Source organism: Dama dama, chromosome 11 (genome assembly GCF_033118175.1).
Source record: "Dama dama isolate Ldn47 chromosome 11, ASM3311817v1, whole genome shotgun sequence".
NCBI lineage: Eukaryota > Metazoa > Chordata > Mammalia > Artiodactyla > Cervidae > Dama > Dama dama.
In genome coordinates, this window is record NC_083691.1 from 99,512,949 (window position 1) to 99,526,105 (window position 13,157).

The 13,157-nt window shown below is 52.3% G+C and overlaps 1 protein-coding gene across 4 annotated transcripts in view; it reads right to left on the reverse strand.

The window, feature by feature from the left end:
* Positions 1-255: 255 nt before the first annotated feature.
* LOC133065181 (tyrosine-protein kinase ZAP-70) overlaps positions 256-13,157 on the reverse strand; it is a 28,866-nt gene continuing 15,964 nt past the window's right edge. For all 4 annotated transcript variants that reach the window (XM_061155972.1, XM_061155970.1, XM_061155971.1 and 1 more), the window contains 10 exons: positions 8,557-8,695; positions 8,374-8,455; positions 8,242-8,288; positions 7,990-8,041; positions 6,899-7,091; positions 6,177-6,383; positions 4,270-4,462; positions 4,052-4,192; positions 3,839-3,951; positions 256-2,308 (listed from right to left, as the gene is read on the reverse strand). In XM_061155972.1, the coding sequence (XP_061011955.1) occupies positions 2,185-2,308; positions 3,839-3,951; positions 4,052-4,192; positions 4,270-4,462; positions 6,177-6,383; positions 6,899-7,091; positions 7,990-8,041; positions 8,242-8,288; positions 8,374-8,455; positions 8,557-8,695 (1,291 nt within the window). In that variant the 3' untranslated portion in view covers positions 256-2,184. The remainder of the gene's footprint in view (positions 2,309-3,838; positions 3,952-4,051; positions 4,193-4,269; positions 4,463-6,176; positions 6,384-6,898; positions 7,092-7,989; positions 8,042-8,241; positions 8,289-8,373; positions 8,456-8,556; positions 8,696-13,157) is intronic.

Sequence of the window (13,157 nt, forward strand, 5' to 3'; positions counted from 1 at the left end):
TCACCCACTCAATGCACATGAGTTTGAGCAATCTCTGTAAAATAGTGAAGGACAGGGGAGCCTGGTCTGCTGCAGTCCATGCGGTCGCAAAGAGTCAGACACGACTTAGCAACTGAATGACATCAGCTTTCTCCAGTGTATTTGACACCCAGAGCGATCACTTTAAACACCTCCTCCCCATAAAGTATTTTCAGCAATAATTATAACATGAAACAATAATAGTAATGCCCATAAAAGAAATGCAGACAGCGAAAATGTTTTCCCTTTTGATACAATACTTTATGTAACAATGTAAATAATTATCCAGGAATAACAAGTGGTTTAACAAAACTAAAATACCTGCAAACAGTACAACTTGGGAAGCCACAAAACAGTACTATTGATGTAACTTTTGTTGATTTGTTCATTCACTTGAAAAGTTAAAAAACAATTTTTGCATTTTAATGGTGTTAAAGTCAGTAATACAGTTTACAAACTAATATGTACATTTACCAAATAAAAGAATATCGCATGGTTTGCAAGCCTTCACAGCTTTAAATTTTAAAGACAAATAAAAATCTCCAAGTGGCTGCACAAAATGACAAAATGCAGGTAATTCAAGTTTGTGTCTTTATCTTTACAACAGCTGTGCTCTCCTTGTCTGTTGTCAATCTTTGCCGGAAGATACTGTCTGGCAGCGCTCAGAAACCCGCAAACAATTCCAAACCATGACAGATTTACTCTCCAAACACAGAGCTGAGAGTTTGTGTGTCTGGGGTTGACTATAAAACTGGGCGTTCTCTCAACTACCTTGCAGGTAGAATGCAAAGTTCATGAAAGAATATGCTAACATGAAGCTTACATGTAAATTATTATAACTCCGTAAGCGGTAAAAATCAGAGTAAGGTCTATACCTAAGTTAATAATCCTAACATCAATTTCCTGGTTTTGACAAAGCACCCACATCACCAAGGTTCCGGGGCCGCCTCCTGGGTGTCCCCTGCCCGGTCACCCACCCAGGTCTTGTGCTCAGCCTCCACACAATCCTGAAAGCCCCTGTCCCCCCACCCGCACCCTATAGTTCTACAAAAGAGCCTCTGACTTTCTAGAGCTCCACAAACAAAAAGAAAGAAAATCTACCTTCCCCGAAGCTGCAGAAAATCTCCTGGCATCTCCCTGGTTTTGAGGGGGATTCATGGCCACCCTGGAGCCCTCGGCTGTTTGAGGCCAGGGAACTGAGCACGGGGTTAACTGCAGTTGAGGAAGGGGGAGTGAGTCCAGAAAAGAGAGGCAGGGACCTGGCTCTGTTTCACCCACCCGGTTGGGTTCTGAGCTCCAGCACCCCAAATCTCCACGCAGGGAAGCTGAGGCAGCGAGGGCCTGGAGACGGGTCTTCTCTGGAGCGGGATTGAGCCGGGACAGAGTCCGCAACGGGGCATCAGGTTGATAAAGATTCCCAGCTGCGACTGCCTGGGCCAAGGGAAGAGGGGGAGGCAGCCGAGTAGGCGGGACAGAATGCTGGAATCACCTGAAGAGACTTTAAAAGCACAGGGTGGGGCGTGACTGGGGGGAGGTGCCGGCAGGGTGTTTTAAGTCTCTGCAGGTGACTGCTCACAGGCAGTGAACACGGGCAGCATCTATTTCACGCCGACCACAGAGGTCTGGCAGCTGGGGTCAGCAGTGACCCTGGCCCCTCAGCCCCCAGGCTCACCTCCCACAGACCCCCGACTCACAGGAACAGAGGGGTGGGAAAAGCAGCCCCCAGACCCACACAAAAACAGCTTCTTCAGGCACTTCTCATGGAGCCCTTGCATTGACCCTTTCCTGGTCCTCCCAGCCCCACCCCAGAAAGATGAGGGATCCCAAACAAGGGAGAGGCTCGAGTTTATTCCAATGATTCCAGGTCTCGCAGCCTGAGGACTCCCAGAGTCTGCCTTTCTGGACCCAGAGGAAGGAGGGTCCCAGCTGTAAGCAACCCCCCTCAGCTCAGGGCTCCCCTGTAGCTTCCAGTCCAGGACCATCTTCTTCAGGTATCTTGCTTCCTCCTCCAGCCAGAGAGGCCAGGTGCCCGGGCTGGGAACACCAGACCACTGTGGGCCAGAGAGAACCTGGGCCGGGCGCAGCCTGGAGGTCCCGGGAGAGAGCTGAGGGCACAGGAGGAAAAGCTGGGGGCGTGGGGGCCTCGGGCCCTGGGCTGGGTGGAGCTCAGGGACACGCAGCCTCAACCCCGTTTGCACAAGCGCCGGGCTCCTCCGCCTTGGTCGCCAAGCTGTAGTAGTAGGTACGCATGCGCTGTTCAACTGCAGCGAAGTCTGGGCGGTCCTCCCACCTGTGAGGGCAGTGGAGACCAGGCGGCTGACCACACCCCCGGAGCCCAACTGCAGCTCGTGGGTGGGCATGCACGAGGCCCAGAAAGCAGCGGGGCAGGGGTTATTGGGTGATGGGGGGGAATCTCCTGCGTGTAAGACAACTGCAGTTCAGGGGTCGCCCTCCGGCCTAAGAGAAGGGCCGACTTTCAGGATGGACAGGAAGCCTATACTGAGTCCTGACTGCTGAGGACTTAGCCTGGAGAGGTCACCGAGGGTTGGGGTGACAGCTTGACTCCAGGGAGCTGGGACCCTGAGTGCTGAAGTACTGAGCATGGGTATTTGGGCAGGGTACTTGGGTGCTAGGTGTGGACTCACATGGATGCAAGTACGCTGCCCGGGATGGAACCGTATTGGGGTGAGGAGGGGGCTGGGTTCATCTAGTGGAGATTCCAGGTGTTAATGGTACCGTGTGTGAAGTATCCATGAACTGTGTTGGAGTGTTAGACACTAGTCTCTTTGGATATTGAGGTGATGGTGTACTGAGCGTTTCCTGATAGAGGCTGGCTTAATATATATTGGAGTAGGAATGATCTGATCATTTCTTATTAATTTATCATAAATTTGTTGTTCAGTCACACAATCCTGTCCAACTCTTTGCAACCCCATGGACTGCAGCACGCCAGGTTTCCCTGTCCTTTACCATCACCCAACATAAATAGGGTGTCTATTTATTGGATTGCTTGGATGTCTGGGTATCAGTGTGACAGGTGTTGTCCAGTGGAATAATTGACATTGCGGCAGTAAAGGGATCAAATATTGGAATGCCTAAGCATTGCATGGTTAGTGAAGGGTGACAGCTTGTCTGGGTGCACGTTACCTGTGCTTGGAAGTGGAGATACTGATGGTGTTAGGGGTTACGTGTTCAAGCACTGGACTTCAAGCACATGAAGGTGGGGGATATTGAATATTTGGGGGCTTCAGTGTTGCCTTAATGGGCAACTAGGTGTTGGCTGATGGGGAAAAGGAATTATATTATACAGTGGAATATCACCCCAGGCCCTGAGTACAGGTGTCATATTTTTATATTATACAGTGGAATATCACCCCAGGCCCTGAGTATGGGTGTCATATTATTATATTATACAGTGGAATATCACCCCAGGCCCTGAGTACTGGTCTCATATTATTATATTATACAGTGGAATATCACCCCAGGCCCTGAGTACTGGTCTCATATTTTGGGTAACAGTACTGACTTGTTTGAATCTTGCAGGATTGCTTGAGTGCTGGCTGAGGGGGACTGAGGTTTTAGATGCTGGAGCCCTGGGTGTCCACAGGTAGGGTGTTGGGGTGCTAGAGCATTGTAGGGCCAGTGTGTTGAAGAGCTGAGCACAGACGCAGGGGAGTAAAGGTATTGTGGGTTGAAAAGGCCATGAATCGCGTGGGTCTCTGGGTGGGAAGAGTGATGTTTGACTGTTGGACACCACAACCTCCTGCCCCAGGCCCAGGTGTCAATTCAGCCAGGTACCCTCCCTCCCGCTGGCACTCACTTGTAGGTCCAGCAATCGCTCATGAGCTTGTACATCTCAGGGGGACACTCTGGTGGGCACTCCATCCGCTTGCCCTGCTCAATGAAGGCCATGACCTCTGGGCCCTTCATCTTCTGCTCAAGCCAAAGCCAAGTGCACGTGTGAGTAATCAAGGGCTCCCTCCCCCAGCCCCCCTTCCCACCTGGCCAACCACCCGCCTCTGCCCACGCCTGCCTTGTAGGGCTTCTGCCCGTAGGAGAAGGCCTCCCACATGGTGACTCCATAGCTCCAGACGTCACTGCGGCTGGAGAACTTGCGGAAGTTGATGCACTCAGGCGCATACCACTTCAGCGGCCACTTCCCAGCTGAGCGGGCCTGGGGGGCGGGAGATAATGCTGAGACAGGGCTCGGGAACCCTCCCCCGTCTGGGCATCCCAGGGCCAGGGGCTCACGGTGTAGTAGCTGTCGTCGGCACCCAGGGCCTTGGAGAGCCCAAAGTCGCTGATCTTGGCATAGTGCCGGTTGACCAGAAGGACGTTGCGGGCCGCCAGGTCACGATGCACAAAGTTTTTCTCTTCCAGGTACTTCATGCCCATAGACACCTGATGCAGCAGCTCCGCCACATTGCTGACGGGTATCTCCTCCCTAGGGGGAGGGGGAAGAAGGGAGCAGCTGGGACAGGATCCCAAGTCCTCAAGGGGGCAAAGCCCCAGTCTGACCCAGCTGAGCCTCTGTTCAACAGGAGCTTATTGTGCACCTGCTGTGTGCCAGGCATGGGGCGGGGACACACCCAGTGTGTGAACAAAACAGGCACAAACTTCTGCCCTCATTCAGGCTTTAAATTCTACCCACCATGATCCCCAAACCTAATGCATCCCCTGTGTGCCCTCAGGGCGTCTCCTGGCCATCCCTAAGATAATGAAGTCAAGCTCCTGATTGTTCACAGGTGCACACACACACACTCCCCTTTCATCTTGTCATGTACTCAAGCCTTGCCCTCAGCTCCTCTTTGTCACACACAGTAGTCAATCCATCAGCAAACCCTGGCAGCTCTGCCTTCAGAATTCCTCCAGTATCCCCCAACTTCTCTCCATGTCTGCTTCTGCCACCCTGGACCAGCCCCCATCATCACTAGCCGAGACCTGAACAGCCAGCTCTGTCCTCACCCGCCACAGCCTGTCCTTCACACACTGGCCTCAAGCCCTGCTCTCCTCTGCTCACAGCCCCCACAGCTCCCACCTCACTCAGCGTAAATGTCCAAGTCCTCCCCAGAGCCGACAAGGTCATGCGTCATCCACCTTGTCACACCCCTGCCCATATTACGTCCCCGCCCTCCTGCACTCAGGGCCCTAATTCATGGTTCCTCCACCACTCCAGGCACCTCAGGGCTTCGCACCAGCCGCCCACTCTTCCCCTACAGCTGCACCTGGCTGCCTCCCTCAGTTTGCAGAAACCTCACATTCTCACCTCCCAGCCTGACATTATATACTTTATTATAATTATTATTAAGGCCTCTCTTCCTCAACCAGAATAAGGGCAAAGAGCTTTGTCTCTCTCTTCAGTGATAATCCCAAGTATTGGTAACAGTCCCCAACACAGAGAAGTTGCCCAGGAAACACCTGTGGAATAACCGAGTACCTGAGCTGGGACCCGTGAAGGCACGTGCTCCAGTGAGGGCTCGGGTTCAAGGTCACATGCCTCCATGAATGTAAAAGATTCTGTCATAAGGATGAGAGTTTGAGGCATGAAGAAACCAAATGAAACTGCAATTTCTTTGTATTAAAAGTCGGCCAAATTTTTTTTCTCTAAAGGGCCAGAGAGTAAGTATTTCAGCCTTTGCAGGACACACATGGTCTCTGTTACATAGTCCTTTTTTTTTTTTTTTTTTGAGACCTTTGAAGATGCAAAACCAGGCTATAGAAAACAAACCTGGCTGCAGTTTTCTGACCGTGCTTTAGGTCAAAGACAGTCAACCATCACAGTGGATCTTGAATTGGCGGGAAGAGCTGGGGTGGCAGAAGCAACAGAGCTAATACTTACAAAGCTCCTACAAGCAGTGCTAGGCCCTGTTCTGAGCACTTTATAAATATCAGCTCATCTGACTTCAAGGGCCCCTGAAGGGGGCATTGCAGTTTTTCAAATGAAGAAACTGAGACACAGACAAATTAAGAGACCTGCCTGGCGTCACAAGAGTTAGTGACAGCTGAAACTCAAACCTGAGATCAGATCTGCCAGGGGTGTAAGTGTGGGCGGCAGGTGTAAATGTGTCTACAAACATGGGGACATGAGTGTGGTGCACACCTCTGGGTGGACAGGCTCAGCCCCCAGTCCCAAACGACCCGCCAGCCCAGGGGCTCACTTCCTCCCGGCCAGGAACTTGTGCAGGGGTCCGCCGCCGGCCATCTCCATGACCAGCATGAGGGCCTCGGCCTGGCAGACTCCAATGAGCCGCACGATGTAGGGGTTGTCCAGCTGGTGCATGATCTGTGCCTCCCGCATCATCTCGTCCTTGTCCGCCTTCTCCGTGCTCTGTTTCAGCACTTTGATGGCCACGTCGATCTGCTTCCTGCCGTGACACATGGAGGGGCACTGCCTGAGACCACACAGGCCTGGACCACTCCCTCATCCCCACCGGACCTGCCTCTCTCCCTCCCAGACCTGTGTAGCGGATACTGTGGTCTGCCGCCTAGACCTCCCCGTCACTCAGAGCTCACAGCCAAGCCCCTCGCCAGGAATTGCCCCTCACCAGAAAGAACCGGTTCAGTTTCACCCTCCCCAGGGGCAGCCTATATCCAATGACCAGCGTGTATCCAAAGGCCAATCAATGGAGGAGACGAGGGTTGGCCCCTCAGCAGCTCCCCTGCGATCAGCCAAGGACTCCATTGCAACTGCAGCTAGCCCAAACTCTCCCTGCCCCTGGCCAGCTCCTCACTCCCTCTCGGGACTGTCCTGAACTCTCCCAGGTAAGCCCCCCTCACAGTCAATCTGAAGTCTCATCCTGGCTCCACCCAACAAGGCCTGGAGAGGCCACGCCCCCTCCATCCCACCCACAGTGGTTCCCCAGCCAAGGTGGGGGCTTACTTGCGCATGCGGTAGACGCCCTGGCGAACTGAACCAAAGTTGCCGCAGCCAAGTTCGATGTCAGCCATGAGGAGGTTCTCACGCTTCAGGAAGAGCTTCTTGTTTTTGAGCTCCTCGGGGTCGCTGTAGGGGCTCTCGTAGACACTGGTGTCCATGGGCATCGTTCGCGGCTTCTCTGAGGACACTAACCGTGCTGGGCACACACACAGGCGTGCACTCCCAAGTCAGGAGCAGGGAAGGGGACAGGGGTGGGAGGAGGACAGGGCAGCCCTGGCCCCCACCAGGCACACACGCCACAAGTCGCACCATGCAGAGCATGTGTGTGCATGTGCACTTGTGTGTGCTCCTGGTCGCACCAACTGTGAAGCCACATCTAATGTGCACGTGTAACATGTGTGCACCCACAAATTCTCTCACCCATGTCTCTGTGTGTGATAGGGGTCCTAAAGTGTGTCTACACAAGCAACCATTAGTGTGCCAGCTGCAGCATGCACATCTGTGCGCGTGTGCACACTGACACATGTGCACACGTGTCATGCCCACCCCCATCCATGTGTGAGCCACACAGCATGTGTACAAGGACTCCAGGCTTGCATCCATACATGAAACACACGAGCATCTGCGGCAGGCATGTGAGGCACGTGGGCTGTGGAGTCAAACCCCAGCTCCACCCCCGGCCCGCTCTGGGACCTGACAGTCCCTGCCCCCCTCTCTCTTCTGTGAAATGAGAATAACGACCATGACCGCCTCCTGTGGTTTGTCAGGAGGACTCTGCAAAGCTCGCACGCTCAGTGTGCTACAGCGTGAATGGCACACAGCAGGTGCTTATGGATGTGTTCTACCCCCGGGGTTGCCTGGGCACGGCCAGGTGTAACCCCCGTGTGTCAGCATGCCCCGGGCACATGCATGCAGCCAGGCGTGATATGCATGCCCCCATGCATACCTGCGGGCACACTCTGCACAGGGCAACCCAGCCACTGCCAGAGGTCAGGCCTGGCCTAGGTCCCTCCCCGACACACCCCAGGGCCTAGCCAGGAGCCCAATCTCAGCCTGACACGAACCCCCACACACCTTCACCTCTGCCGGCTCACCTGGTTCAGGGGTATATCCATCTGAGTTGAGAGTGTCGATCCGTCTCTGAGGCTAAAGGTCATGGGGTCAGCAGGGCCTGGGCTGGGGGCACCCAGCCCCTCTCACGGGCCCACCTCCTCTGAGGACTCCCAGGGACAGTGCTCAGGGGGACCCTCTTCTGTTCCATGGCAGCCCCACTCTTCCCTGCCTGTCCCACCCTCGGAACAGGACCCATCGCCCACTGTGCTCCATCCCCGAGGCCCCTGACTCACCTGGGTGAATGTGGACGGGTGGGCGGGGAGTGTAGGAGCAGCGGCCCCTGGGGGAGCAGAAGGGACAGTGAGGAGGTGGAGCCGTGGTCTCCCGCCTCCCCCTGCCCCGGCCCCCACTGACACCCCACTCACCTGGGCTGGCGCTGCTGTTGGGACAGGCCTCCTTCAGGCAGTAGATGAGTCCATCAGCCTTCAGCTTCAGGTACTCCACCAGCTGTGGGGGGTAGGGTCAGGGCTGGGACTCCCCTCTTCCCCAGGAGCCTGAGCACCCCCCAAACAGTCTCTCCACTACAACAGGGCGGGTGGGTGGCTTACCTGCCAGAGTGTGTCAAACTTGGTCCCCTCGGGAATGCAGTATTTGCCCGCCTTGTCCTGGCTGATGAGGTAGTGGTACACAGTTTTCCCATAGATCAGAGACAGTGCGTACGTGCCCGGCTCCTTCCGGGGTCTCAGCCTGGCACAAGGAGGAGGGGGTGTCACCCTGACAACCACCTGGGCCCCTGGGGGTTCCCTCCTAATGGAACTCAGTTCCCACACATATACCCTACGGGTTCTGCACCCCAGAGCCCCATGGAGAAGTGGCAGGGGTTGTGGGAACCAAGGTCAGGCCCCACTTGACCTCCAGACCTACTGGTAACAGACTCTGGGTAGGGCTGGGGGAGGGGGCACCAGGGCGACCAGAGAGGAGGACCATGTTCACAGTCGTCCAAGCACAGGCATGGGGCCATCCACAGGGGAATATTGGACCACCTGTGGTGGATTTTCAGCCCTACATAGCCGAATACTCAGCCACCCTCAGCTGGATACTTGGCCATTCAGGGGGCAACACTTGGCTATAAACTGGGGACACCTGGTTCTCCGTGGCTCAACATCTCGCCACCCGTGGCTAGACACTTGGCCACAAGTGGGTGGGGGAAGACAGTTGGCCACTCATGGTGGGATATTTTTCCGTCTGTGGTGGACACAGAGCCACTCATGGAGGACACACAGCGTTAAGACCATTCTCCTGGGGAAGCAAAGCTATTTCTATACATTGAGCGATAAAGGTAAGCACAGGTCCATGGCTAGATCATAGGGCACCTTCATACAAATCAGAATAAGTCACCTCATCATCACAATAGATTCATCAATTATCATAACAGATGACCTTTAACAGAATGAGACCCTTGATTGTACTCTTCTGGAAATTTGCCAAAATAAATGTTAAGATCTTCCATGTCTATGAATGGGCATGGAGCCCCTCAAAGATGGTGACTTCATGCATTAAGAACCTGTCCAACCATGCACATGTGCTTGTGCATGGACGCACACAGACACACAGGCCAGTTTAGGCACCCCGCACCCTCCTATCCCATGGTAAAACCAGTCAGTGTCCTGGCACAAGGTTCTATTCCAAGGTTAAGTGTAGCTTTCCAGCAGAGGAGGGAAGGCAGCTGTTCCTGGGGTCTCTAGTATTGTGGAAGTTGCAGACAACTGACCAATAATCTAGAGGATTGAACTGACTTACACAAGAGTTGGACAGCAGCATGCAGCAGGAAACAGTCATGGGATAACCCATGTGGGTACCCTCAGACCATACACTCTCAGGGCTTGGGTCCTGCCCACGGATATCCATTCAATGGGCAAATATTTACTAAGTGTTGGGCACATGCCAGGCACTGTTCTAAGGGTAGGAGTCCAGTGGTGAACAAGAGAGATGAGAGTTCACCTTGCAACCCTTCCTTAGGCCAAAGGGACAGAGAAATATCCCTTAAATCTCCATGGCAAAACCTGAGTGAAGAATGGAGGGGTGACTGTGAATATCCCATCCATTCCCAGATAGCAAGTTCCCAAAAGAACAATTCAATGAAGGCTGACATGGTTCCCAGGCCAGCTCACAACATTCAGGGACACCTGGAGAGACAGGAAACAGGGTATGTCGGGGAGTAACAGGGGAGCACCAAAGTCAAGGAAGAGAATCCTACAACAAACTAAGAAATGCAAATATCCCACAGAAAGGAAGGAGCTTCCATAACTAGACTGGTAGGCTGGCCTGGAGGTAACGGCCTCTAATTTCTAGTTCTCTCCTTTTGAGAAGTGAAAAATACCTCATAAGTTCAAACCCTTAAGATTTTTGAACTGACAACAAAAACTCAATGCCCAGCCATTCACCTGCAAATGTGTGTGGAATATTGAAAAAAAAAAACAACACAGCCCCAATATTGGGCATTCCTTCCCATCAACAGACGGACTCTAGTTCTGTATACTTTGAATCAGGGCTTGACCACATGACTTTCTGTGGCCAATAAAACATTAGCAAACAGGACACAGGAAGAGACTTGAGAAATGGTTGAGCACTGGGGCTTGCCTGTCCTTTTTTGCTTTTCCTGGCAACCCTGCAACCACCACAGAAATGAGCCCATGCTAGCCTGCTGGGGAAGCCACACAAAGGAGAACCCAGGCACCCCAGCCTGCCAACTGCCAGACTTGTGAGTGAGGCCATCCCACACCTTCCAGCCCCAGGCAACCCTCCAGTTGTGACCATACAAACAAGTGCAAAGGAAATCAGCTGAAGAACCACCCAGCTGAACTAAGCCCAAAGAGCCAACCCATTGAATCAAGGATGAATAAACAACTGGCATTTTAAGCTACAGCACTTTAGGCTGGTTTGTTACACAGCAAAGGCTGACTGATGCCCTGTCTTTGGGATGAGACATGAGCGTTCATAAAAGAGCAGCCACCAGTCCCATATGGGCAAAGACATTGGTGTGTTCACCAAATACATTTCAATACCACAAATTCTACTTTGTTTACTAAAAATCCACCAGTTGGTGGCAGTTCTCTGTCCTTGAAGTTCAAACCTGAACTTAAAAACTAGAGGTACAGGCTAACACATCAACTTCTATCTCCACTTTTAAAATAAATTATAGAGGGCTACCCTGTGGCTCAGTGGTAAAGAATCCGCCTGCCAATACAGGAGACACGGGTTTGATCCCTGAGTTGGGACGATCCCACATGCCACAGAGCAACTAAGCCCATGTGCCACAACTATTGAGCCTGTGCTCTGGAGTCTGGGAGCTGCAACTTCTGAGCCCACAAGCCGCAACTACTGAAGCCCAGGCACCCTAGAGCCTGTGCCCTGCAACAAGAGAAGCCACAATGAGGAGGCCATGCACCACAGCGGAGAGTGGCCCCCACTCTTTGCAACTAGAGAAAAGCCCGTGCAGCAACGCAAACCCAGCACAGCCAAAAATAGACAAATATTTACAAAATAATACATGGAACCGGATGATGGTGATAAAAATAAGCTACCATTTATGACTATACTTGCTCAATTCTTCAATATTTGTCCTTTCATCTTCACCACGTTCTCCACAAGATACCCACCCTGTGCTCTAATTACCCACATTTTGCACACGAGGAAGCTGAGGTTCAAGGAGATCACATCTCTTGCCTCAACTGCACAGTTGGTTTGGGATGGATCCAGGATGTAAACCCATTTCTGACCCTACAACTGATTGCTACCTGGGTCTGACAGATTCTCTGTGCGCCTCCAGCAAGTTGCTTCTCCTCTGTGTACCTCAGTTTCCTCACATGTAAAATGAAAGAACAAAGCTAACTCAGACGATCTTATCCTGAAAAGGGCTCCAAAAATGAGGTTCAGGATTAACCATGATCTCCTATAAGTATGAGCCACTCAGCTGTGTCTGACTCTTTGTGACCCCATGGACTATAACCCGCCAGGCTCCTCTGTCCACAGGATTCTTCAGGCAAGAACACTGGAGTGGGTTGCCATGCCCTTCTCCAGGGGATCTTCCCGACCCAGGGATTGACCCTGCATCTCCTGCATTGCAGGTGGATTCTTCACTGTTTGAGCCGCCAGGGAAGCCCATGATCTCATATAACTGTCTGCAAAATCTTTGGGGGTAAATATGTATTGGGGATTATGAGTAGTGTTCAGCTTCAGTACAATTTCCAAAGGGGCCTGTGGTCCATTAAGAAACACTTAATGATATAGTCTTGAAGGCCCTTTCCAGGGTTCAGGTGTCTTTTTCAGTTGAATCAATCAGGACCACAAATGCTGCAAATAGGCAGAAAGGAAGTAAGCTTTGGCAGCAAAGAGCAGTCGGTATAATTCCATCCATTTGCCAGCAGCTCTGAACAGTGGTCAGTGATAAGTATGGCGCTGGTCTTGACTCCTGGCCACAGGGGCCTGTGACTTTCCATCACACCTGCACCCTCATTGCAGAACTAGACCAGTCCTGGGCTTATCCCTGGCATCATGATGAGCCAGGGGTGTTCCTCCATGAGATTTTGTGCCTACAGCTTTGACCTTCAGTCCCTAACCATCCACATATTGAGAAAGCAGTTATTGGTGACAGGAAACACAAGAAGAGCCTACAACAGCTTCTGTCCAGAGCATGCCTTGCCTAATTGTCCAGGAGTCTGGCTCACTGTAGGGACTCTTTGTCTCAACATTTCCCTCCCTGATTCATGGCCCTCATAATGTCAGTGCCCCAGCTGTTTCTGAACCCCAGCATCAGCCTCAGTCTATACTGTATCCAGATCCTAGCTCCCTCAGCATCAGTCTTAGAAAATAGCCTTAAGTTGTTCAGAAGCCATCTTTGCAGCTGAGTATTATCTATAACATGCACTGAAGAACTCCCTCAGAAGCTTTGCAAGCTCCACTTCAATTTACAGCCTAGCTTTTTTACTCAGGGTGAAAAAAAAATATTGTATTATTTGACAATAATATTTTATTATTATTACAAGAATCTTGTAGAGGGATCCCTGCAGATAATCCGGTGCATATGCTCAGGCCTCACAGGGGAGGGGAAATCAAGCAGAAAAGGTCAGTTCCTCCAAGTGGGATGGCCCTGGGAGAGGAACAGCCCTGAGGGAGGTGGGTGAGAGCAAGGATTCAGCCAGGCAGGATC